General features: G+C 40.4%; 1 protein-coding gene across 1 annotated transcript; it reads right to left on the bottom strand.

The window, feature by feature from the left end:
- Positions 1 to 26560, bottom strand: PI4K2B (phosphatidylinositol 4-kinase type 2 beta). Its single transcript, XM_045834641.1, has 10 exons — positions 26116 to 26560; positions 21315 to 21451; positions 19742 to 19942; positions 18998 to 19129; positions 17433 to 17586; positions 15994 to 16055; positions 13275 to 13374; positions 9217 to 9350; positions 8608 to 8667; positions 1 to 2383 (listed from the first exon to the last, which is right to left on the bottom strand). Exons 1-10 carry the CDS (start codon positions 26420 to 26422, stop codon positions 2210 to 2212), a joined length of 1461 nt encoding a protein of 486 aa, XP_045690597.1. The 5' UTR covers positions 26423 to 26560; the 3' UTR covers positions 1 to 2209.
- Between the last annotated feature and the right edge of the window lie 730 nt (positions 26561 to 27290).

Genomic DNA, 27290 nt, shown 5'->3' with positions numbered 1-27290 from the left:
TAGTAAAGTATTTTAAATTTATCGAAAATTGTGAATCAAATTGTTTTCAATGACAAAACATCATGTTTCCAGTCTTCAACTGCTGACAAATTTGGGGGAGAACAAGGCAGCATATAATTAAATAAAATTAAAATGTCTCCAGTTATAAAGGTTCTAGTTAAATGTATCTTGTGGAATTACACAGAACTAAACTGTACTACTGAGATAGGAAGTAAGAAAATGGTTTGGCATCATTTAAAACAGAAACATGTTTACAAACCTAAATATTCAACAGACACACTTCAGGAGAAATCTAGCCTTCAGACAACAATTTCTACTCCTTTTCGTCTACCATTTGACACTATAAATACATTCACGGAAAAAAATTAGCACAATACTTAAATAAGAATTAAGTTCATGAAAATGCACAAAATATAACCAACATACTCTGACTTATAATCACATCTTAAATATTTCAACTTAGCTTTTTGGCCTGGTCAGACCATTAAAACATATTTCCACACTATTTTAATGTTTAGGATATAACACAGTAGTAACTTACTAAGATTTTCATTATAAAAATTAATACAGTAATTCTCAAAATACTGGAAAAAAAAAGAGCTGTTTTAGAAAGCCGTTACCCACACCACAACCGTCTAGTTCTTCTAGAACACGCCTTCAAAGGCATGTTCCAGTGACCAGCATTCACCTAACGACAGCAGCCTGAGCCCCACACTTGCAGTCTTCCGTCCTGTCAGCAGTGGGGCGACGGAGGGTCGGGGAGGCAGGGGGACGCTCCTGCCAGGACAGCTGCGTTCTCATGCGTCCCAGCCACGGAGGTCGGAGGTCGAGAGGAAGGAGGGAAGGGAGGGGGAACTGCAGACCTGTCTTCCCCCCTAACCTGACCTTCGGGAAGTACTTTTGATGCAAAAGTACTTAATGAAGAAAAAAAAATCACAAGACAGAAAGCTTCAAAAGCAAAAGGCCAAAACCATAAACTGCCCTGTTCATTCCGAGTGGTGGTGTTACTTGTTTGGAGCCTGGAGACGAGAAGGAAACTTCTGCTTCTTTGGAATCACCTCTTCACACTGGGTGCATCATGTTTTAAATCACTCAGCGAATTAAAAGTGCTACATATTCCCAGAATGTCAGACATACTGACGTTCAAATTCAAGCATACATGATTTGATGGTTATCTCTGTCATGGTTCACTGTAATCAGGGCTGATGTTCTAAATTTGACTGTAATTATAACTCTGGGAATTTCAAGTACCTGAAAACAGTACTGTTATTTTTAAAAGTTTATATCCTAGGACCCCAAATACAATCTAATACGTACTGTGAGGACGGTTTACTTTTCAGTGAAGTTTAATACTAACTGAAGTACTGAACTGAACAAGATTAGTAATCTGGAGTAGTGATTATGTAATTGATTCCATGCAAGGAACGAAAGGGAATTTTTAATGTTATCCTGGAATTTCAAAAACATTAAGGATCTACCTTAATTTTATATAATTCTCAAGTCTCAGTTGAGTGTTTTTATTTTTAAAAAAAGGGTCATCTTTAGATTTTTTCCTCATTATAACAAAATAATTGACCAAAAATATTCTGAAGTACAAAAAAAAATAAAGGTCATCTATTACTTAACTAAGATATACTTTTCTGGTCCCTCACAACTGTCACTTTAGGGACATATTCAAGCTCTAAAATAGCAGCTTTTTAAATTAAGGCAGCATTGCTTTGTTCTTACCTGTTTTTCTATTAACTAATCTATTAAGCTCATAAGGGTAGTTTCATATTCAAAGGCTTTGATATTCTAAGAAGAATTAACATAAACATTCTTCTCAATGTTTAAAAAGTATATAAAAAGTTATTTTATTCAAGGTCAACAAATACCTTATTTTCCTATTTGAAATTCTAAAATAATTACAGTCATTTCAGAAAGTGTAAACCATGAAATTACCTTTGCAACTAACATCATCAACATAAAGTACATTTTTCTACAAAAATACTATATAGGAGATATCTCAGTTCTTCCCTGAAATAAAAAGTTAATATTTGGACAAAAAACTGTAAACTTCTGAGAACATTCAAAACATAACCTTTAAAACACATTATTATTGGAGGTTCTGGCAACCCGAGCGCTTAACAGCAGATCTGCATCACTGCAATACAATCTCAACACACTTCCCATTTCAGCCGCACGAGAACGCAGGCGTCTCGGCCACCTGCTACCAGGAGGAAAAGAAGGGCTTCCTGCAGTGGAACGTCTGCGTGAAGGAGCTGCTGAGCTGGACGATCCGGCCCTGGGCCCGCCCTTGGCTCTGCTCCACGATCACACAAGGCATCTGTACCAGCTGGACCGGACTCTTCCCGTCCCTCAAAGCCTGGGTAAGATTTAAGATCTGTGGAGAGAAGAAACATTTTCACCAATTCAAAACAGATAAAAGCCCCTCAGTTCACTGACACTCAGTTTAACCATTTATTCATAGTTACGGTTTATATTTCATCTGTGTATGCCCAACAGATTGTAATCAGGAGTAACTGCTGTAACTATACGTTGTATGTCCGTGTGTATGTTTATACACACGACATATACACACACAAGTGCACGAAGTTAGAACCGAGTAACTTTTGCCAGCTGGTGCCTTTAAAATACTCCGGAATGCACCTACGTCCAAAAGAAGAGAAATCGGAGGCTGACAAAAGCGAGTGCTTCCACACATTCTATCCGACACAGAGCCTAAATCAGTGCTGGTCTCAAGAGCCCGGTTGCAACCACACACTCATTCAGTAGATACGTTTACGGAAAGCAAACACATGCTAGGCTCCATTCTCGTGCTAGGGTCACGACACTGGAGAAACAGACCAAGCCTCCGCCTCCTGGGGCGTACACTGTAGCAGGGGGAGGAGTCAGCAAACATCACGAACCAGTAAATAAGTTATGCCGTGTACCAGGGGTGTCCAACCTTGTGGCGCCTCTGGGCCACACACTAAATACATTGCAACACGTAATCACACACACAAAAATCTCGTAATGTTTTTAGTAAATTTACGATTTTATGTTGGGCCGCCCTCACAGCCATCGTGGGCCGCAGGTTGGACACCCCTGCTGGAAGGTCGAAGTGCTGTGAACAAGCATGATGCAAGGCCAGCAGCAAATGGGTTACAGACTTTGGGAAGGCAGCCATTGAAAATAAAGTTTTAAAAGATAACTCTTTTTTTTTTTAACTGTTGTTCAAGTACAGCTGTCTCCATTTCCCCTGCCCCCACTGCTCTCCCTCGCCCCACTGATCCCCACCTCCCATCCTTAATCCTACCCCCCTTTGGTTTGTCCATGGGTCCTTTAGACATGTTCCTTGATGACCTCTCCCCTCCTCCCCTCCCCCCTCCCCTCCCCCCTCCCCTCTGGTCACTGTCCGTTTGTTCTTCATTTCAATGCCTCTGGTTCTGTTTTGCTCATTTGTTTTGTTGATCAGGTTCCACTTATAGGTGAGATCACATGATATCTGTCTTTCACTGCCTGGTTTATTTCACTTAGCATAATGCTCCCCAATTCCATCCATCTAAGAGGTAACTCTTAAATAGGAAACATAAAGTAGGAAAAGTAAAATATACTACATTCCATGTTTACATATTCTTGGAAATGCTACTTGAGCATAAAAATAAGCTTATGAAACTCAATACATAGCTTACAGCCTTTTCTGTTCAGATAAACTTTTAACAATTCATTTTCCTTTTTCCCTGAATATCAAGCAAAACAGTTCCCTTTGTTATGTATTTAGTAATAAGAAGGTCTCCTTAAGTATGTGGAAATATATAGTAAGCAGATGGTGTGCACTTTACTGGTTCATTAAAGACTATTTAATACTGATAAGAAGAAAGGTTATAACACAAAGCCATACTAATAAGTACACTTCATAATACGTTTAAATAGTATAAATGAGATGGTTTAGATCTTAGAAGATTTTATTTATCTTTAGAGGGAAGGGAGGAAGAAATAGCGGGAGAGAAACACTGATGCGCAAGAGATATGTCAACTGGTTGCGTCTCACATGCACCCAACAGAGGACCTGGCCCGTAGCCCTGGCATGCGCCCTGGCCGGGAATCGAACTGGCGGCCTGGCTGTTTTCAGGATGACGTCCAACCCACCGAATCACACCAGCCACGGCCAGATCTTAGGAGACTGAAAGTATGTAACACATCAGGGAATTATCTCTAGCAACCGTAGTTACTCACTGCATTCGTTTTAGTGTCCCTCTTAAGTCCTTCCCTTAAAAGCTTCTACTGTGGCATGTTTGAGTAACAAGACAAAGAGAATTTATGAAATTTACACTTATAAACACTGTCTTTACCATGAAAATAAAACGTGAGCACCAGCGTGGTTAAAGAACGAAATGTTCTGGTTAGTTCCCTCTGCTTGTTGTAAAAATTCTGTTCTAAAAATGTTAGTCTAAGCACACTAATTTAAATAACATCTAATGTTCTCCTGACTCTAAAAACAATACGTAATTATTGTTGAGATTCTGGAAAACAGAATGGTACAAAGAAAAAGTCATTCTACAAGATGAACACTTTTCAAATATATACTAACTAATAGTAAAAAGTATTCTATCCTAAAACTACCCTAAATGTAGTTGAGAAAACACTTGATAATGTCGCATTTATTTGCCAAAGAAATATTTACTAAGCAAGCACTGTGCTGGTGAGGAGAAGACTCCTCCCCATAAAAAGAACCACGTGAGCCCTAAAAATACCCACATTCTAGAAACAACAGCCGGATGAGCAAACAATGGCAATGTCACGTGACAAAGACTTGAACAACAGCTGACGTATGCCCTCACTTTGAAAATCTGTTCCCGTTCCCTACGTATCACCATTCTTTCCTTTCTCAAAGAATGAGCAAGTCTATCGTTAGATGTATTTCCCCCAGGAGAACTGAGAAGAGCCCAGCAGAGTTACAGCCAACCTAAAGCACTCAGGTGCTATATGTTTAAATCAGAGAAGACTATTTTCCGAAATAGACTAAACAACGCAGGCAAGGAGAAACACTTCCGACTTTGCCACCCAGGCCACACTTGATAACTTGGTAGGGATATGACAGTTATGAGGAGGGCAGATGAGTTAATTCACAAGTCCTCCAAGTTTAGTGGGCATAAGAACTACCGTATTATCTCTATAAGGACACATATATTGTGCTTTATGGTTGGTTTTAAGCTACAATCCTCACCCAAGTATGTTTATTGATCTTAGAGAAGAAGGGGGGGGGGTTGCGAGGAGAGAGGGAGAAACATCGGTCAGCTGCCTCCCATATGCCCCCGACCAGGGCTCAAACCCGTAACTTAGGTGTGTGCCCTGACCAGGATCTGACCGGCGACTTTTCTGTGTAGAGGACAACGCTCCCAACAACTGGGCCACCCAGCCAGGGCTTAAGGTATTTTTTAAAAGGCATATGCCCAAAAGGCTTGTTTGTGCACCACATTTCTGGGTAAAAGGTGACAGCAGTGGATTCCCAGAACTCCCTGGGTAGCAGGTGGAGCCTAGGAAGAGGCACCGGAGAGAGACAGTGGCACAGCCACGGGCGGGGGTGCAGCCTGGGGAAGTGACAATGGGAAGGTGAAGGTGAGCCCTGAAGAGCCTCAGGCTCTGGGAAGCCTTGAATGACTGACTGGAGGCAGACTGTGAGGGGTCTTGCTGCCGGTGCCAAAGCCGGGGCTTGAGCCCAGACACACTGAAGAATCACAGAAGTCCTACACCGCAAACGGTAGATTGGATATGCTTTGGGAGAAACTGTTCCGGTCAGGTGTGGACCAGAGGCAGGGAAGAGGGAAGGACACACCTAGGAGACCTCCAGCTCCCGAGAAGCAGCGATGGTGCCTCAGGCAGCGGGTGTGCCAGGCTGAGACGGACCTCTTATTTCAGATGTCACTCAGCCCTTCTGACCAAGCTTCCTCCGCGTAAAAAGCAACTAACTGCGGGAGCCGTTATGAGGATAACAAACATAAACATACCTAGTAGAGCCGAGTACTCAGGAGGTACTAAAACGTTAAGTTCATTTTCCTTAAAATTGATTATTACTGAATCTGCAAGTGAGGGTGTGGCTTACAAATCACTGAATACAAGTTCGCTATACATTCATAAAGCAGTTTTACTTATTATTTCTGCCACTTCTTTCAGATCATTATACAATGTATTTCACGTTGCCCATGACTATTTTCTGAGGTCCAGTGTTCCAAACTGGCACAGGGAGAGAGGAAAACGAATGATTTTATTAAACCTCATCTTGACCTACTGCTCTTTAATGTGAAATTCAAACATGGTTTATCTCTAACTGTCATAAACATCATATCCCAGATTTTAAGAGGAATGCCTTCATAGTAGTTCCGAGTTCCGTTCCGTATCTTTGTGTGACAAATCAGAGCACGTCACTGATTACGTGCGTAACGCTAAAGACTCACTGTAACGTGGGGCACAGGAGTTGGTTGTATAAAGCACAAATCATGAAATGAATTGGTAAACCTGAAGAAAAGAGGAATCTATGGGATAATTATAAATGATGGAAATAACAAGAATTTTGGCTCATTTAAGGAACTAGCTAAATGATGATTCTGTTGTTTGGAACACTGTTTACTGTTATTTGTTTTTGTTTGTTAATCCTGTTTCACAAGCACTCATCTACTTTAGAATATAAAATACTACCTGATTTTTCACAGTGGATTTTTAAAAATGCAGCTAAAACTAGAGAACTGCATAGTCATGTCCATGGTCGGGGTACTCTGCTCTTTCTGGCTATCAGAGAGGTCAAAACCAACTTTTAAAAAAATGATAAAAATTAAATTAAAACATATAAAGAAGGTATAGTTTTATTTTTTCCCCTAGATCTTGATCTTGTAATTTTCTTATTTTATTATACACATCTGCATAATGCTTTAACTCCTTTGTGAATGAGACCGGATATGAATAAACAAAGCTAGAATTGCAGAGATACTGGTGTAACTTTGTAACAGACCTCAGTACTGGAATATCTCTGTATCTTTTCAGTAAGCATTTTTAAATTTAAATTCCTCATGTACTAGCTTTAATCAACAATTACAGTTTATAAAATTATTTACAGCTTTTATTTTAAAAAATTATTCCTAAGATAAAGATTTAGGGTTATGACAACTCCAGAAGATGGGAGCATATTTATAAGTTAATTTGTTTCAAGCAAAAAGGTCAAATGAGGGCATAATCATCAATGCTTGAAAATTCACCTCAAATATAGTAGGGATGGTAACACTCTGCAACACAATTACCATCACTGATCACCTAGACCCTTCACTCGTGCCCGAATTGCTGAAAACACACCCCAGGAGGCTCCCTGGCGCTACACTCCTGTCCCCTGAGTGCACCTGCACCCACTGTCCAGACTAACCTCCTACAGGGGCTCTGAAACTTTGTTAGGACGAGGATGCCTTTTGCTGAGACAGAAATCCAATAGCTTCCCCCCATGCCCAGATCACACTTACAGATGTAATTTAGCACACAATTTCAGGGAGTTCAGAAGAAACCCAGGATGAGGTCTCCGCTCTGAAGATGTCAGTCTCACCAAAACCCCTTTTAATGTTAAAGTCTCTAACGGTTCCCATCCCTTCTGTGTGGAATTGACCTTCTGGCCCTTCAGGCCCTTCAGGCCCTGGACCTGTGACACTGCCCAGGCACTCCCCTTACTGTTTAAAACTCGGGACTCCAGCACAGCACGCATGGAAACAACAGAGCACAGGGATGTGCAAGCTAATACCCACCCCTTTCCCTGAGCTCCCTGAGCAACGGAGCTGGGCTTTGCTTACCGCTTTATCTCAGTGACTAGAACAGTTTCTGGCACTAGTTCTGACAATAAATATTTGGTGAATAAATAACTACCTAATTTAGTTATATTTATTTACTATAAATTATATGAGTGCAAAACCTAAACTCGTCTTTTTGCCATGGGAATACAGCAAACAGCTACCCTATATTAAAAAGTTAATTAGTAAGGTGCTAAAAGACAATGTTTATAGTCTACTTTATTTTCATTTCAAGCCCTTTTTTGGGCAGGGATCTGAATACCATTAATGGAGTGGAAGAAACAGAGGTGGTCCGAAGGTCAGCCCAGCCCGCAGGTCCACACCCGCAGACCTGCAGACCTAACACCTCCTGTTTCTCCTTAGAGGTGAGAAGGGTGAGAGGACTGAGTTACAATGGGCACTTTCAGGTCCCGGTCAGTGCTCAGCCTTTGGTGACGTTACTGACAGACTGCTCTCGTGAGCGCCAGACATGTTCTAGGAGGCAAGTAATCAACAGGCTACAGTACATCTAAGCGAGTGAATCTGAGGAGGAAAATACAGTAGCAACCAGGAAAATAGTTACCAAAATGAGGACAAAGAATTCACTGGGTAACTCAACAAAATGCAACCAAGTCAAGGATATCTAACTTACGAGACAATACTATGAAAATCAACTTCACTTTAATCATTGGAGCTATTTCGGCTCACTTATAAAAAGTGCCCAGGGTTGCAGCTTTGGGTCACAATAGAGAAAAAAAGCTGATTACTATTCCAAAGAGAGGTTTTTTTTTTTTTTCACAAGAACACGAAAAGGTGGACCTACCTGACCCCTCATCACAGACATCTGACTTTCAAAAGTAGCTTTGTTAAATCTTCTGTCAATCTATCACAAAAAGGAAAAGAAAAACATCATTATAGTTCAAAATATCAGGATCACTGAAACAAATATTTGAAAATAAAATGAACTCTTTCAACTTAGCACATAAGATCATTGGTAAGCTTTCCTAATTGATAAAATAACATACGAAAGGGTATTTTTTACCTGAAGTATTTTTGTACATCCCTAGAGTAAGAATAGTTTATTTATACTCCCATCTGTTCCGGAAAGGATTTAAAATGACACTCCAGCCAATGAATTTAGGAGTTTTGAGAGAATTATACCTGGTCACTAAACATTTGTTGTAATTTTTAGGGTCATTTTGTAAACATTCAGCTTTGAAGAAAACAGCCTGTCAAGTGTTAGGTCTCACTACAGACGATGCTCCCAGGGATACAGCCCCACAGACGTGTGCTCCTAACTCCCGCCTGCTCTGTCCAGTTCTACTACAGCAAGTGGCACCCACAGTCAAGTGCAAATTAGCTCTGCAGGGAGAAGCCTCTTGCATTTTCAGATTTCATTTTCTGTAATAATTAAAACTGAAAATTTACTTACCTTAAAAAGTTCATAAAGATCTTCACATAAATCTTGCACAAAGTTCATGTCAGAAATATATGGTAGAATCAAGTTTCTTGTTTCTTCAGAAAAGGGAACTTTTGCTTGGGGAAGCCAAGCCCAGTGAAATGGATCTAACAGGAAAAAGCACTCTGATCAGTGGGGGCAAGGGTTTATTCTGACCCACATTCATCCTCGTCCTTTCCCCACAAGTCCCAGGTTCTTAGAAAAAGGAGAAAAGTTACGAGACAACAATTATCTTGTGTTACCTAAATTATTCAGATCCCATGTTTATTATGTTAATTCAGATGGCACAACACAAAAAGTTATGACCTGAAGTAGCTAGGTTTCTGAGTTTTAAAGGATAAAGAGTTTTGTCCTGGCTGGTATAGCTTAGTGGACTGAGCATGGCTTGCAAACCAAAGGGTCACTGGTTTGATTCCTGGGGAGGGCACATGCCTGGGTTGCAGGCCTGGTCCCCAGTTGGGGATATATGAGGGGTAACCACACATTGATGTTTCTCTCCCTTTCTCCTTCCCCTCCACTCTCTCTAAATAAATAAAATCTTTTAAAAAAAGAATAAACAGTTTTGATACTGTGTATATTTCAAATAGCCCTATATAAACATGTGTATCTGAACCTCTGGTTCCTAAATTTGGAAATTAAGAGATAGCTGCAATTTGTTCGCAGCCCCAGATGGAAACACCTTGGCAGAGGTCTCCGTGCACTTCTAGCCCACAAATCATTAGGAACTGGATCATCACGCTCCCCGGCCCCCATATTCTACAATTCTAAATCATTAGTAGGTAAACAGGGGAGTGGCTTTAGAGGATAAGACCCATCATTCCAGGCTAACTGTAGGTCCCCCAAGCGGACCGTTATCTACACAGGTCCAGGACTAGAAAGATTTGTAAATAAGTGGAATCTTCTAGAGAAAGCACATGTTCAGCTTCCTGCACAAAAGTACACAGCTTATGACAATGCGATCACCCACAGAACTACTGTGGGTACACTGAATGAGAGCCTCTAGCTTTGTTGGCTGCCACCACTTGGAAATCCCTGGGGAAGAAGTCTGCCTTCAGACTCCATTCCAAAGAAGGCTTTCCTGCAGGCCCACATCTCCCTGACGTTGTATCCAATTTCCTTTTCACCTTTTCCTGGCCAATTACATAAAAGAAAAGTGTTTATTCTAATGCCTGCCTATGCTTCCAATTCCTACTCCTCAACTCTGCAACCACTCTGCCCCCGAGACCACCAGTCAGCGCACCAGAGCCTCTGCAAAGGCCCGTCTGCAGCCCACATCTACGTGATGCCCCCGCACAGGAGTGCCCTCTCCTGCCACCACCTTCTGTGATGTGCTCTCCTGGGCAGCTCTGCATATGCCACTCTCAGAGTCTACCTTCTGTCTTTCAAGCTACCTCTCTGGTGTGCTGCCTTTTCTTCTCTTCTTTGATGTTACCACTCCCCCAGCTTCTTTTTACTCTTTTCTCTCATTCGTCGACCAAACACTCATAAAACACTCAGCACTTACGTGCTTTGAACCATCTGTCCCCTAGTGATGATATGTGTTCACCAACCCGTCATTTCCCTGGATGAGCGTGAACACCATGGCTCCCACTACCAAGATGGCAGTTTGAAAACTACCAAATTTTGCTGTGTATAATGTGCACTTTTTTGCCCAAATTTTTTTAGGGAAAAATAAGGATGCCCATTATATATGGGTAGTACTAATTCCGTATCTATATAAATGTTTTTAATTTTCTAATTTATGCTTATGTGTTAAAAGTGTAACTCTAGAGAACAATAATGATATCTGTACGCAAAATAATAAAAAAACGGAATACAATAATCCATTTTTTTAAAACATTAATAAATAAAAAATTGAATTAAAAAATTAAAGCAAAAGCTTTTTTCCTGAAAGTTTGGGCCAAAATCATGGAGGCACAGTACACACAACAAAATATGGTATATTTTCAATACCATTTCCTCCTTTAAGGCCTTCAATCGCCACCTGTGTGTTTGGTGAAATTTCCCAGATGTATACAGGCACCTTAAACTTAGCACTTTTAAAGTCCAATTTATACAAAGACTCTACATCATTCAAGGAAAACAAAATGGAACAAAAACATCTCAGGTCACTTCAATAAAGACAGAAAAGGGAAACAAGAAATCATCAGAACTTATGGTAAATAGAAATAAATACAATGGCAGTAAAAGTTCACACATATCGGTTGCTTATTAAGACAAACTAGAGTTAAGCGTCCCCATTAAAAGGACCTCAGGCTAGGTTAAAATATCCAGCTAAGTAATGTTTATAAGTCGTATACTTAAAACAAAATGATGGAGGTTAGAAATAAAAGTATAAAATAATACCAGGCAAATGCTAATAAAAAGAAATGAGGTATACCAAGTTACAACAGACGACAAAAGGAAAAAAGAAAAACACTGGTAGTGATAAAGGGGGACGTGTTTCACAGTGATGGAAGAACACGCCGCCAGCAAGGTAAAATACGCTGGGCCTTCAGGAATGTGAAATATAAAGCAGAAAGTGTATAAAAATGCAGAAATTGACAAAATCGTAATCACAGTAAACTTTAACTTTCAAAAATTAATAGATTAAATGGTCAAAAAATAAATCAAGAATATGATTTGACTAACAACTAACAAGCTTTAGTTAGTAGACAGATACAGAACTTTGTGCCCAAACATTCTTTTTAAATACAGTCCTTCAAACTGGCCATACATCCTATTATAGTCACATTCACAGACCACAAAGCAATAAAACTTGGAAATAACAATGGGCAGGTAAAAAAAATCAACTGACCTAGAAATTTTATAATCAAACAAAACACTTCTCAATTACTCCTGTCAAACACAAATCTGAAAGTATGAATCTATAAAGCAGAACAATAGAGAAGCATGCCCAATCTATGGCTTAGTCAAAATGACACCTAGAGAAAAACATATAGGAAGGTAATATATGATGAATATAGAAGAAAATAATGATGGAAAATGTAGATCAATGAAAAATAAAAGCAACTAAATAAACTGAAAATCTGATCAATAAAAGGTCAATTAGCTCACACACACACACACACACACACACGACATGAAGGGGCCAATGTTTTATAATAAATCTTTGGCAACTCCAATGAAGGAAAAAAGGCTACTAATGAAGAGTGGGAATTTAAAAGAAGCACAGTACTGATACAGTACTGATACTGATACTTAAAAACATATACAAAAATCAAAATGCTGGCAACAGGAGCTCCCATATTCTGAAGAACTCAATTCAGTTACCCCCAAACTTTTACAAAGTTGATTTCATCTATCCCTGTTCTTTCTCCAAGTGTTTTGAGGTAAATTCCAGACATTTTGTTTCATCCCCAAATACTTAATATACGAAGAGGAAATTTTCTTTCTTATAAGAGGATTCTATAAAAAAACTTTATACCCACAAATCTATAACAGAAGATATGGACAATTTTAAGCAAAATAAAAATGTCTAGCCCTGACGGGTGTGGCTCAGTCAATTGGACAGTGTTCTGCAAAGCCAAAGGTCGCCAGTTTGACTCCTGGTCAGGGCACACGCCTGCCTGGGTTGTAGGTTCAGTCCGAGGTTGGGGCATGTATGAGAGGCAACCCCTTGATGTTCCCATAGATGTTTCTCCCCTCTCTTTCTTGCTCCCTTTCCCTGTCTCTAAAAGTAAATAAATAAAATCTTAAAAAAAAAGAAAAAGAAAAAATGTCTAAAACTGAAATAAGTCGAAACAGAAACCAAACCAGCAGAGACTGCTAAGGCAGTTAAAACACCACTCACTAAAGAGGGGGTGGGGGCTTAAGACAAAGAGTTTTGTCAGTGAACATTACCCAAAATTAAAATAAAGCTCTACCAAAATAGTAAATAGTTAATTTTCTCGGAGCTCAGTGCCTGGGACAGCGTCCCAGCGAACACTCCGCCCAGGTTTTTTCCTGCTGGTTTAAGGACCATACATTTTCTTCCCTTCCTCTGCTGGAGAGGGGTAATGACAGACCTCTGGAATGTTTTAAATACTCACATGTTCTCCACTCATCAGGATGTTTAAAAGGAAATGCTAGACCGTTATCAATTGCAGCTACTTGAATAAGCGATTCTTTATCATCAGTCCAATCTGCTTCCTAAAAAGGAGAAAATAGTCTGTTGATAAAAAAATGTATACAAACATTTTTACCAGATAAAGTATTTACAGTAATTTTGGGAGTTTAAGGACATTTTATCTGAAGAGCCTATAAAAATAAAAAATAAGTTCCCAGAAAGTACAAATTCACTGTTGAAGGGCAGAGATTATCTTAAAAATAAGAATTTCATAATCACTATTTTTTTTGAAATTTGATATTATAAATTTACATAGGAGTGTTTTTTCCCCTCTGCTTTATGGAAGAGCATTTGGAATTACTAATACTTAAAGTGTTATTTTGGATAATTTATTGCTAGATGCATTTCTTAAATGTATGACAGTTGCAAAATATGGACATTTTCAACAACTTAAAAAGTTACCTAATTAAAATCTAGTCTTTCTTAGGGTCCCATAGAAACAATTAGTTTCAAATACAAAATGTTTATAAATGAAACTCCCCAAAGCTAAGTCTAATGAGGTGCAGAAGGAACCTCAAGAAACCTGATTACAGAATCTAGCCATTCCTAACTGTTACGTTTGTCTGTAGCAGAAACAAAACAGCAGGGGCAAGAGGGTTTTCATGTCAAGGAGTACCTCCTACTATTTAACGATAGACAGTTGCCATTATTAAGTGGCATAGATAAAATAATAAAAGGTAAAATCGGTAATTTTTAAATTAAAAGTAGACGACTGGGTAAAAAAGCTGTGGTATACTGACACGATGGGATACTACTTGGCCATAAAAAAAGAATAAAATCTTACCATGTGTGACAGTAGGGATGGACCTGGAGAGCATTATGCTAAGGGAAGTAAGCCAGCCACAGAAAGACAAGTACCATATGATTTCACTTACATGTGGACTCGAATGAACAAAATAAATTGACAAGCAAAGTAGAAACAGAATCATAGCTGTCAGAGGGGAGGGATGTTGAGAGGCTAGGTAAAAAAAAGTGACTGGATTAAGCAAAAAACAAACAAACAAATAACACCTCACATACATAGACAACAGCATGGTGATTACCAGAGGGAAAAAGGGAAACTGAGGTGTGGGGAGCTAGAAAAGGGTAAAGGGGAATGAATATACAGTGATACAAGGAGACTTGACTTTGGGTGGTGAACACACAATGTAATACACAGATTATTCATTAAAGAAATGTACACCCCAAACCTACATAAACTTATTAACCAATATCACCCCAATAAATTTAATAAAATTTAAAAAAATTCAAAGTATTAGAGTAAATGTCTGTGTGATATAAACTAAAAGAAATAAACCTGGCATATATCAAATATCTTAGTAAAAATGCACAAAATACTTAAGAGCAAAATAATGAAGTTTTCAGTAAACTCTAATTGCTCAAAATATACCAATAAAATATATGTAGGAACTACTATAAATATATAGGTATATATATTTAAGTCTGTACTTTATACCCATTTCTGCTATAAGTGGCATTTATTTTTATCTCTATCACTTTTTTCTATTTACAACTCTACTGAGGTATAATTCACACACAATAAACTTCACATATTAAAGTGTACAATTTGATAAGCACCAGTAGATGAGAAGTCTTCACCCAATAGTTCCTTGTGTCTCTTTGTAGTCCCTCCCTTCCTCTACGCCCCCTCCCCCAGGCCACCAGTCTGCCTTCTGTCACAGGGGTGAGTCTGCACTTTGTAGGTTTTTATACAACTGAGACCAGACAGTGCATTCCCTTTGTGTGTAACTTCTCACGGCTGCTTTCATTTAGCAGGATCTTGAGGTTCATCCCCATTACTGCCTATATTGAGTTCATTCATTTTTTATTGCTAAATACTATGAATATGAAATTTTAAATTTCTCTGGTAAACACTGAAAAGTACAAACTTTCTAAAGTGATGCTTTAAGTGATGAGAACACATAGACTGTAAGTACTGGAGAGATTATTTTTTTAACTAGTGAAAACTTTCTCCAACGAATAGACTGTTTTGAACTAGTAAAACTATCCTAAACTATCTCGTGTCAATATTTAAAATTTGAACTTGGGTAGCCAAAACTGACAAAAATTAACCTAAAACCTATCATTCAGATGGTGATATATATAGGTCTAGGCAGGCCATTATATATATTCAAGCCAGCTTCTTCTCAGCAGAAGTACATTTTTTTAAGTTCAATGCATATGAATCACAGGTAAAGGACACATGTTCTATAATACTGCATCACCTAATACTGAGTCATAAGACTCAGAAAGAAGTGAATTAGCAATATATAAACATGACCAAAAATACTGGAAGTCTTTATTACATAAAAGCAAAATAAATCTGGTGGTTCTACAAAAATTTCCCAAGCTCTACAGAAAGTACCAAGCTGGTAATATTCTTCTATTCTAATACAATATTATTCTAATAAAAAATAAAGCACTGTGTGGTGATTTTTTTTTAAAACAGAAATAAAAAATGTAATGTAAACAAAGGAAAAAAAGAAAAAAGATGAGAAAAACAGAAAAAGAAGATTAAAAACCAAGGTTTTGAGGGAAGGAAATAAGAAAATAATGAAGAATAACTTCAAGGAATCTTTCACAGAAATTGTGTGTATGTGTGTGCGTGTGTATACATACACATTCTTTTTAAATTTCCTTACCTTACTTTCTGATGCACGTTTCTGCTTTTCATATCTGATTAACCAATTATCATTTCCCCTGTCTTTTGAAATAGAAAAACAACAACAACAAAATCTGTTACTTCGTTGTTTTTATGGGTAGCATAGCCTAAATCAAAGGAGAAATCTAGTCAGCTCTTTATTTTCAAGACTTTCATTGGTTTTCTGTGACATATATTTACATATTAAAGGCTCCAATTTAACACATACAAACTAAAAAATACTTATAAATATTAGCTAACATTTTTGAGCCCTGGCTGGTGCGGCTCAGTGGATTGAGCACTGGCCTATGAACTGAAAGGTCATCAGTTCGATTCCCATTAGGGCACATGAGTGGGTTGCAGGCCAGGTCTCCGTTTCGGGGCATGCAAGAGACAACTGGTTGATGTTTCTCTCCCTCTCTTTCTCTCTCCCTTTCTCTCTAAAAACAAATAAATAAAATATTAAAAAAAATGTTGGCTAACATTTTTGAGCATTTACTCTGTGCCAGACATTATTGTAAGTGCTTAACATATATTAATTTAAGTAATCCTCAAACCACTCTGTGAGACAGGTACAATTATGGTCAAGAACTATTAAATCGAGGTTATTAAAATCAAGGATAATTTCTCTTCACCTCAGAAAAAGCATCTAACCCTATCAGCAGGCAAATACCTGGATAGGTTCTCACCTAATATCTGTATAGGAGTATTCTAGGCTTTACACTCATTTTTAACATTGACCCAAGACCGTATTAATCAAGATGGTAAATCTAGAAAAGCATATAATGCTCGTTGAGAAACCAAAATAAATGAGCATTTTTAACCTGTGCTTCTCAAGCTTCAGAGTGCAGCAGAAACACCGGAGGGTTTGTTAAAACACACACTGCTGGCTCCCACGTGCAGTTTCCGTGTCACAGGTCGGGGGTGGGCTCCTGCCAGACGCAGGTGCAACAGGTCCCCACATAACCCGGACCTGTACAGGCCGGAACAACATCTGGGAACCACTGTGGTACACTGCCTACTTCACTGCTCCCTTCCAGCCCCCCCAAAATTAAAAGTTTAATGTAGTTATCAAATACATTAAGTTACCTACAGTCAAAATAAGCATCTGCAATAATTTATACAAGCCAGTGTTAATTGTTCACAGCATGCAGGTAACATTTCTATAACTGGCTCTGTCCCACTGCCCAGAAACGCCGCACCAGGGACAGGGACTGATCTCGGCCGCCAGGCAGGGGCCCGCTAGGAGGCAGGGTCTCCAGAGCAGGAGCAGTTCCACCGGGAGAGGACGTGCTGCATCTCCGTTTTTCTAAGGCAGGTCGGCAAAAAGTGGCCTCAGGACTTCAGCGTGAAAACTTCATGCCTTTGGTTTGGATAATGGTTGAAAACCGTTTGAAAACTAACAAGGTTTCGAGGGAACAAATGAGAGAACCTCAATACCTGTGTTTCTGATGATGTAATCCAAAATCACTAATCTTTCAAACTGTGACTGAAATTGTTTTCTAATATTCTCAGGCAAAGGGTCGGCTTCAAATTTCCTAAGCCAAAATTCAGCCTCCTTGTAACCTTCAACAAATAACTGAAAGGAACCAATCTGTAATTTTAAGAACTATAGTTAGAAAAGAAAGTACAAGAACGAAGGGAATTATTTTTTAAATTTCTCAGCAGTATCATCATAAAATATATAAACACAGTAAGAAAAACAGAAGAGTTAACATTAATTTAGATAAGCCACAATTTATCAAGAACACTATTTTTACACACCCGTTTGAAATAATCAGATAAAGAGAATACATAGCAATAAAAAGTGTTCAACCCTAGACTTTCAAGGAGTGTAGCAGTTATTTTAGGACAAAAGGAATTTCTATCACTAAAAGTTACTGGTTGTTAGCATTGAAAAAGTTACTAGAGTAAATACAAATTTAAACAGCACATGGCACACAGGTAATAGGTAACCTAGTACCTAGTTGGTCTCATAAATACAAGGAAATCACCACAAAGAAAATCTACTTCTTATTGGTTCTTCACAATTTATGTTCTCATTGTTAGCATGAAATTTTAATGATTTTCTAAAGGTTTTCTCCAAAGCATTCATAATTAAGTCACAGTAGTCATAAAAAAGGAAATAATATCTGTTTTTAGTCACACTTATTTCAGCATATTCAAGAATTCCTGTAACCGGCCTCATAAATTTTTTCCAACTTCTTGCTTACTTCGAATATGATTTTAGAGACAAGTTAGGCTGACCATGGATTTCTACTCAAATTCTTTTATCTAGATAAATACACAGCTACAACACAACAACAAAACTACAGGTTAAATATATTTTTTTGAAAAAAGCCTAGAGTTTTTTCTAAAATATCTTTCCCATCAATCCTCCCCATTCTTGCTTAGCTAGCAGCTACTCATCCCTTAGGTTTATTTAAAAGTGGGTAAGAAAAAGAAATTTAACATGTAATGAGTAAACAGGTACTACCACTTACTTTACTGTATGCTAGGACTGTACCAAGTACTTGGCATAAATTTCTTCATTTTATCCTCACAACCTTAAGAGGTAGTTTTGATCATCCCCCGCTTTACAGAAATGAGGCTTGGAGAGTAAGGAGCTAGCCTGAGGTCTTAGAGCTAACTGGTAGAGAGGCTGGGAGTGAAACCTAGGTTTGATTCTGGACCTGTGCTTTCAGCCGTTATTTTATAAAGCTTTAGATGCTTTGTAATTAAGTCACAGCTTTAGATGCTTTATAAAATACCTCCTCTGGCAAACACGCCCCAGCCCTCCAAAGTGGGTGAGACATCCCACACCTGTCCCCTCTGAGTTCCCTGCACTTCCCCATCCTAACATCATATTGCATTGCGATTGTTTCTTTACTATAAGCTCTGTGAAGATGAAAGATTCTTTTCTTCACTATTACCTCCACAGCCCACAGCACGACGCCTAGCACATGGAGCTCGGGTAACAGGTGCTGAACTGTCCCCCTCCAACACAGCTTATCGCAGAAACTTACCTTAGGAGGGAGTCCTATCCGATGAAATTTTCTTCCTACTTTGGGCACTTTCTCTAAGGCATACTTTTTGCCTCTAGCTTTTGCACGGTCAATGGTACTGTAGTTAAATGTCTCACTGACAAGCCAAACCACCTAAAAACATACAGTTTAGAAAAATGGTTATTAGAATTTGCATGATAGTATTTATATTCATATATATCATGAAACTCACTTGAATACTGTAAATTAGCAAAGCTTAATCCCATACAAAATGCCTCAGAGAATCTAAAATGGAAAGGCTAAGGGATTTTGCAGGCAGTTAGATGACACATATTTCTCTCTGACAGGGAGCCTCAAAACAGCCAGTGGAAGAAAGTATAGTCTTGACACATACAATTAGGAAGGAATATTTTGAGGAAGTCTTCAAGTAAAAACATATAAAGGGCAAAAAGAAAAAAAAATAGTTTTTTGAGTACATTAGTTATCTTTATCTTCCACAGAATTTCTAGATCCCTGATCTTTATCTGCCTTCTAAAAATTAGTTATTTTTCCTCTTTTTGTCAGAATCATCTCAGCTCATGTGTGCAAAAGACATTCCCTTGGGTGCTCACTCTGTGGATCCACACTAGAATCAATCTGTTAGCCGCTCATGACTGGATTACCAGAAAAAGGGGGCTCAAATTCAGGCTCTGTCACTGGAAGTGTGTTTACAGAGAAGTGGGCTAGAAATCAGAAGTCCGGGCTTAAAAACAGATTCTCCTTTACCCTTGTTTTCGGTACAATGCTCAGATGAAGCTTTTCGTCCACAAGGGAGGCAGCAGCTTCGGAAAGATACCCCTGGTTGGGCACCAAGCAGCCTCTGCCAAAGCAGCACGGGCAGCAGATCTTATGAACATATTTGGTCCATTTTGGATTCAGTTGGCCATAAGGCTCTTCTGATTTGGGCTTAAACACACCAATAATTTTCTATACGGAGAGAAAAGGAGAAATCTTATTACACTTTTCATATAGAGAGTAATAATCCATGAAGTTCATTCTGGTAAATCTCTTATACTTCTCCCCACCACAGACTTGGACATAACCCTTCAATATGGAGGGATTCCGTTCCATTCACATTTTTACATTCATTCTCGTTCAACAGTGTACACTCAATGATCGTTTGGGCTAGTGGTTTTCAAACTGTGCTCTGGGAACCCGAGAGAAGGCATGAGGGGAGGGGGGTCAGGGCTGTGAGACCTCATGCCCCTTACCCAGAGCTGCTGTGATTCCACCTGTTTTACATTACTGGATTTCCAGGTGAGTAAAGGATAACACTGACTTTACCATGTGTGAAAACCACTGCTCTAGGTCCAATAGTTATTACCCAGTATCTGTTAAATACCCAAATTATATGTTTATTTGCTTATTGTCTACTTTCCCCACTCGACAATGTACATTCTAAAAGGGCAGGGACTTTCTCAGGACTGTATCCCAGGAACTCAGAACCGTCCTTGAAACTCGGCAGGCATCCAAGCGTTTGTTAAATTAATAAACCCAATGACAAAAAGTGTTCTCTAAACAAAGATAATGACAAAGATAAAATACAAAGGTAATGACAGGGCATAGTGAACATCTATGCTATCAGAGTCCTACTCTAATCTCTTTTCCAATAATTTTCTCCTCTTAAAAAAATTTTGTTCATGGATGTCTAAAAGGAACTGCTGGCTATGCATCATTCAGAAAGCTTTTACAAATGATAACACTGGTATTTGAAAAATTCTATACTGAGTGGAACAAAGTCCCATATCAGCTTTTCTTATCTGCCCTAAATTGTGGTTTGGTTCATTTCATTTCACTTTGTCTCATTCCAATGAATTCAAACTTCAAACTTCCCAGGCTCCTACTCTGGTATAATGCAGGAAAATAATATTGCTAGGGTAAAATAAAACTTTGGAAAAAGTCAAGCAATTTGGAAACAACATTAAAAAGGTTTTGAAAGTTTAAACTTCTACCTTGCTTGGCTACTATGTTTCTAGACTACTATAACATAATGCCTCATGATAAACGCAAAAACTCTACAGCTGAAAGTGAGTATTCAATAAACGTTTAAAACCAAATAGTAAAATAATAGAACGGCAAACTATGACTTCAAATGAATAGGTTGATTTCTAAATAGTAGCACTTTAGTTAAAAAACAAAACAACACACACACACACACACACGAAAAAACTGACCTTTCTTTCTGCAAAGAGGGTGTAATCAGGTTAGGAAACTATCTCAGAAACTTGCAAGGACTTCACATTTAAGTTAGTGTTTCCCAAAATGTCTGTTATGTATAGGAGGTCTGTGAAATTCTCACCCTCTTAGGATCCTTGACAAAATAACTTCCACTTGAACCTTGAGAGATTCTTTCTGGAAAAACTCCAAATTCAATTGCTTGCTCTGCTTTCAAAATAACATCAGCAAACACTGGATCATCCAAGAATGTGTTCAACTCTGAAGAACCAACAATTATTGCATTAAAAAAATCAATGTTAAGGTAGCACATGAAGAAAAAAGAAGACCAGCTATGAGAACGCTCATGAAATGAACCTGTCATGTGGGATCAGGTTAACAGCATTAGGACATGAAAGTATAAGAACGTAATCAAGCAGTATATGGGCTCCTTGGATCCTCCTCCTCCTCACTACCCCCACTTCTCTTCAAGTTTCAAGTGATGACACATGGAACGCTCGACCCCTATTTGTTGACATAAACACACTACTCTTTCACATTACTTTGAACTCCTCACTCCCACTGATTTTGTTTGCCATTCTACCGAAGTCTCCAACTGCACAGTCACACCCCAGATATGTCATTACCAATACCTGCAATCTCTCCATACTCTGAATTCCAAGCACCTTATATCTAATTCACTTTTCCTCTGGCATCCTGAGCCCCTAATTCTCCCATCCCACCAGGAACTACGAAGCCCTCATGTGTCAGGTTGTCACTGATCTTTACCTCCCTCGTGCCTTTCTTGCCCTCCTTGGTCACCTTAACTTACGGTCAGTGATCATATGATCATTCCCTTCCTATCCCCTCATCGTGGGCTCCTGGAAAAACCCCAGCCCTGGTTAAACCCAGCTGTCAGCTGACTATGCCTGTGCTCAGCCGGCCGAACTTGTCAGGAGAGGCACACGCACCCAGAATGCCTGGTCTCACTGGAAACCCATCACCGCAAACCTCCGGTGGGCTTCATGCTGCCCAGGCAGCATGCTACACTCTGGTAGTAAACGGAATGTTTGTCTCTCCCCCAAATACGCTGAAGCCCTAACCCCCAGTGTTATTGTATCAGAAGATGGGTCTTTCAGAGTGATCAAGTTTAGAGGAGCTCAGGAAGACAGGGCCTTCATCGGGAGACCAGGGCCCACAGTGGGGTCTCTTCCCCTCTGCCATGTGATGGTACCCTGAGAAGGTGGCAAGCCAGGGAGAGAGCCCTCAGAACATGGCTATGCTGGCTCCCTGAACTTGCACTTCCAGACTCCAGAACTGAGAGAAACAAATGACTGTTGGTTAAGTCACCCAATTCATGGTATTTTGTTTCAGCAGCCCAAACTAAGACGACTCCAGCCTACAGACTCTCCCACTCTTCTGAACAACCACCTCACACTCTCTCCTCTCCCCAAATTTCCAACATCCCCTCTCTCAGCAGATGATCTAGTTTCCCATTTCACTAAGAGAAGCAATAAGAAAAAAAATGTCATTAGCCCTCGGCCCAGCATCTACCCACCCCCATGCTGCACCCAAAACACTGCTGCTTAATACGTTCCAAAAGCTGAGTTATGGAGAATTGTCAAGACACCTAGGAAGGACATCAATTCTTCTAATACCCTCCTCTAAATTAAGCCGGATTACCAGCGTTGTGAATCTAGATCCAGCAATACTGACAGTGCCACCCATCAGAAGTATTCTAGTGAAATGGGCTGCAGGGAAGTTGTAAGAAATACCACAACACCAATCACTTTCATTACAAAGATACTATTTAACATACAGTCTCTTCCCCAAGAGAATACATGACAGGTCATCGTTTCTCAATTGTTTTGCTTCAAATATTCAGTTTGCTCTAAGTTTATGGACACCAATAGTGTTTCTCGCAAGTCAGCTGCTCAGTAACCTTAAAATCAAATTTGTGGGCTGCCCGCACCAAGTGTCTGGTGAGCATTTTGTACACTTATTCCAGCCCCTCTCTATGTGTTCTATTATCCTTATTTCCCATTCTCATCTTTCCTCCTTATTTTCAAATTCTATTTTGTTCCTATATTTATAAGCCACCACCAATCATTACATGGCTATAAATACACACTTTCTTTTACTTTAGTAGCTCTTTGTGAATTCTCTGATTGTTAGGTTTACTAACAAAATTGGCTAAGTGCTCCTGGTTTGTATTAACAGGACCTTGAAGAAGTCACTTTACCTCTCTGTGCTTCCTCAAAATGAGAATTTAAAAAAAAAGTGCGCATGCACAGGGCTGGTTATGAATAATATACACGAAGTGCACAGAACTACATCCTACATGTACTGTTATGTAGGGATTAATTATTATCATCTTTATCACTCCCCAACTCACTGATTAAAATGACAGAACACGGAATGCCACTAACCCCTCTACTTTGACATCGATCCACCAACACTATGGTTTAAGCTGGTTCTCGACTCTGTCAAATGCCTTGTCAAAGATGAGAGACGTACTACATTCTCCCACTGGCTCAAGTACATAAATTACATAAACAGAACAGTCATAAATTGTTATTATTCATCCAAAGGCAAGAATTTCTTGGAACTAGAGATGTGGTTTCATGGAAATTGGATGGTAAAGGAAATTAACGTACTCTAAAAAACAACTAACCTTAAGTATAGAGTTAAATTACTCAATCGTCCACTTTTTAGGAGGCTGGTTTAGAATTTATAAAACAACTTTTACGATTCAAAACTATTTTTAAATGCCTTAAAATACGATCTCCATAATAAATCACCAAAGTAACAAAGGTTTTGTAACACTTGGGGACCTACCGCGAATGGAGAAAGTGCATGACGTGAAGAACCAGGCTGCGAGTCCTGGCTTTAGCACTTCCTGGATACCTAACGTCAACGACCTCTGAGGTTCTGTAACTAAATACTGGTCACTACAGTTTCTCATTCACTTTCAATCCTCACTACAGGGATGGGGGTGAGCAACTACCTTGCTATGTTGTGAGAACAAAATACACAAAAAGATCCTAAATCATAGACTGTAATAGAAGTTAATTACAATTTAAAAAGGCAGGAATTCTTTTTCATAATCCATTTGTATTCCAAGTACCATATCACCATTTTTAGTTTTTCTGGCCTTAATATTATTTCTTTACAAAACCTCACTCACTGTCACAGAATAAACACACTTTTAAGGTTTTAGGCTCTTTTTAAAATTTAGCTGCCAAGGTAAATTTGGGGTAGAAAAAGGCAAGCTAGACACACAGACTGCAGTTACTTCACAGACTGGACTCTAGGTGATATACATCCAAATTATCAATGCAGCTGGTGAGTGTGGGTCCACCTGTGATCCGGTTCCGACTTCACGCTTGTTTGTTCTGTTACATGTTGTAAAGCCAATGCATCCATTAGCTAACACAATGGTAGCCAACCTGCATGTCGGGACGGTTTTCTAAACCTGCATTATTCATGAAACTCTTAAATTTGAAAGTCTGCTTCCATTAGGCCTCTCTGATTTGTGTACTCTAAATATGTTTGACTCTTACATTCATCTACAACCTGAATAACCCAGTCTGTCCAAAATTCTTTAAAATGTAGATGGCCCATTAGTGCACTAGTAAACACAAGTAAAAATCTAACAACTCCAGAAAAACTAAGCAGCATTAATGAAAATAACATTTTCTATGGCTTTTAAAAAAACTGAGTTGAGAAAGAGAGAAGCAGAGCGGGGCAGGAAGGAAAGGATGCGGGACAGGGAGGGAGGGAAGGAGGGAGAGAGGCAGACAGGCAGACAGACACAGAGAGGAGAACTTCGCCGGTCTTCCACCTGAGTAGGCATTCATTGGCTGTTTCTTCTAGCGTCCTGACCACACCCCTCTGGGTACCCGGGGTCGCTCTAACCGCCCCCGGCGCCGAGGTACCTGGCAAGGGCTCTGTGGCCCTTTGGAAAAGCTCTCGCCATAATCCAGGCATTAATTAGTACACACACTATCTCGTTTAAACCATCCTAACCACTGGCAAGTAGGTGCTATCACGACTTTACAAACTAACTCGTCTCGCCTATAAGTAGAACTCGTATAAGTCTATTTTACTATCTATCAATTTAGCCTAACTCCATCTGCCATGCCACAAAAAAAAAACCCGCCTAAATAATAAATATCCATGCCTGCGGTAGCATGTCTAAATTTTACTAACTTTCAACATCATTTCAGTTACCCTCTCTTTCACCTGAGGCTATCAGTCCGCTTAACAATATATTCTTTTTTCTTTTTAAGGTACAATAACAGAAGGAACTCAAGGGCGGGGGGGAAAAAAAAAAACTTCGCCGGAGACAGCAGGTACAGAAATGCAACAGCCTCTGCCCCCTCTGGCCAACGTCACAATAACAACATTTAATAGCAAAAGTTTTTGAAACGTGTCCCAGTAGCTACTGGCTATTCTTGCTGTACATCTTGCAAATGCATAATCCCGGGAACCTTCTGCATACTTCAGGGTTCTTAGCCCAAAACTCAAGTCCAAACTTGAGCAAACAGCTTACGTCACTTTACAATGTTAAGTTTCCTCCAGTGTCTGATTCTAAAAGTTTGGGCTCCCTATTAAGGGAGGCCTCGGGGATCAGAGCTGAAGGACAGCCGCGGGCCGTAGGTGAAGTAGTTTGCAGCCCCTGGGGAAGGTGCGGGAGGCGCGGGGGCGGGGAAGACGGGCACAGAAGGTGTCCGAGGTCCGCCCCGCGGCTGGCCCCTGGCCCGTGCCCCGGCCGGGATGCCTGGCCAACTAATTGCCTTTCTTACTAGACAAGCGCTGGTGAGAGGCAGAGAATGGAGCCGGGGACAAGGCGGGGAGCAGGAGCGGGGGCCCGGGGAGGGGCGGGGACGGGGGGGGGGCCACCCCGGGACGGCCTCGGGGAGAAGGGCAGAGCCGGGTCGCACCTGAGCCCACGGAGCGGCTGCAGTCCAGGTCGGTGGGAGAGCTCCGCGGGAGCACCCCGCCGCGGGAGGGGCAGCGGGGCGAGTCTGCGGGCCGGAGCAGCAGTTCCCTGTCGTCCGCCTGGTCAGGGGACGCCGCGCCCGCCTCCCCTGCATCCCCCACCAGCCTCACGGCGGTCCCCGGGGCTCCCTTCCGCGGCGGGGCCCAGGCGATCCTCGGCAGCAGCGGCTCCCGCTCCTCGTCCTCTTCTTCGTCCAGGCTCTCGCCACCCGCGGCCACCCGCCGCCCGGGCTCGGAGGACTCCGCCATGGCCTCCCTCGGTGCCTTCCGCGCCGACACCGGCTCAGAGAGGCGAGCCGTCCGCGTCCGGTCTCGGCATCGCGGGATACCGGGAGTCGCCGCGTCTTAGAGCGGCCACCTCACTTAGTGCCGCGCCGCTCGGTTCCCGCCCAGCGGTTGCCCCGCCCCGCCGGCCGGCCGCCACGCCCCATCGCGCGCCGCCCCGCGCCTGTGCGTCAGGGCCCGGGCGTCGTGGGGCGGGACGCGGCGCTAAGCCGCCACCTGCCCGAGAGCACCGTGGGTCCCGCGTGTGCAGGGCTGGTGCTGCTGTTTGTGGACCCTTGGCTTGGGGTCCGAGTTAGTCTGTTTACCCAGAGTGCCTCTCTCCGGCTTATATCGGCCTCTGTCTCCACTGAAGACTTCTCTCCCAGTTTGCCACAGTCTATACCTCTGTATTTCCTTGCGTGACTATTTAACATTTATTTCTCCCACTAGAATCCGTGAGAGCAGGGGCCTTGTCCTTTGTTCAGACATCCCTATATCGGTAGTTAGTATTTTCTTTTCTTTTTTTTCCCCTGAGTAATCTAGCTAAAAGTTTATCAACTTTTTGAATCTTTTCAGAAACCTATCTCTTGTTCCATTGTATTTGTTTTCTAGTATCGTAAGTTTTGCTCTTTATTCATTTCTGTCATCCCATTAATTGGGGTTTGATTTCCTCTTGTTTTTTTCTAGCTGCTTAGAGTAGATTACATTATAATTCTTCACCTTTCTATTTTTAATGTTTTTAGTATAAGCTATTTTTTAAATAAAGCTATGCATTTTTCTTTAAGCACTGCTTTATCTGCATTACACGTTTTTTCATATGTTATGCTTTTAGTTTCAGTTAGGTCTAAACAGT

The sequence above is a fragment of the Phyllostomus hastatus genome, unplaced genomic scaffold, assembly GCF_019186645.2.
Source record: "Phyllostomus hastatus isolate PE091 unplaced genomic scaffold, TTU_PhHast_1.1 phas_contig_196, whole genome shotgun sequence".
Classification (NCBI taxonomy): Eukaryota; Metazoa; Chordata; class Mammalia; order Chiroptera; family Phyllostomidae; genus Phyllostomus; species Phyllostomus hastatus.
Note: the sequence above shows the minus strand (reverse complement) of the source record. Positions and strands in the feature narration are given on the sequence as shown.

Excerpts from the sequence above, each read along its gene's own strand:
- PI4K2B (XM_045834641.1), bottom strand. The coding sequence starts at position 26,422 with ATGGCGGAGTCCTCCGAGCCCGGGCGGCGGGTGGCCGCGGGTGGCGAG. Across the intron at positions 16,056-17,432 it reads TTACATCATCAGAAACACAG|ACAGGGGAAATGATAATTGG; the intron begins GTATTGAGGTTC and ends CTATTTCAAAAG. Across the intron at positions 9,351-13,274 it reads TCCTGATGAGTGGAGAACAT|ATCCATTTCACTGGGCTTGG; the intron begins GTGAGTATTTAA and ends TTTTCCTGTTAG.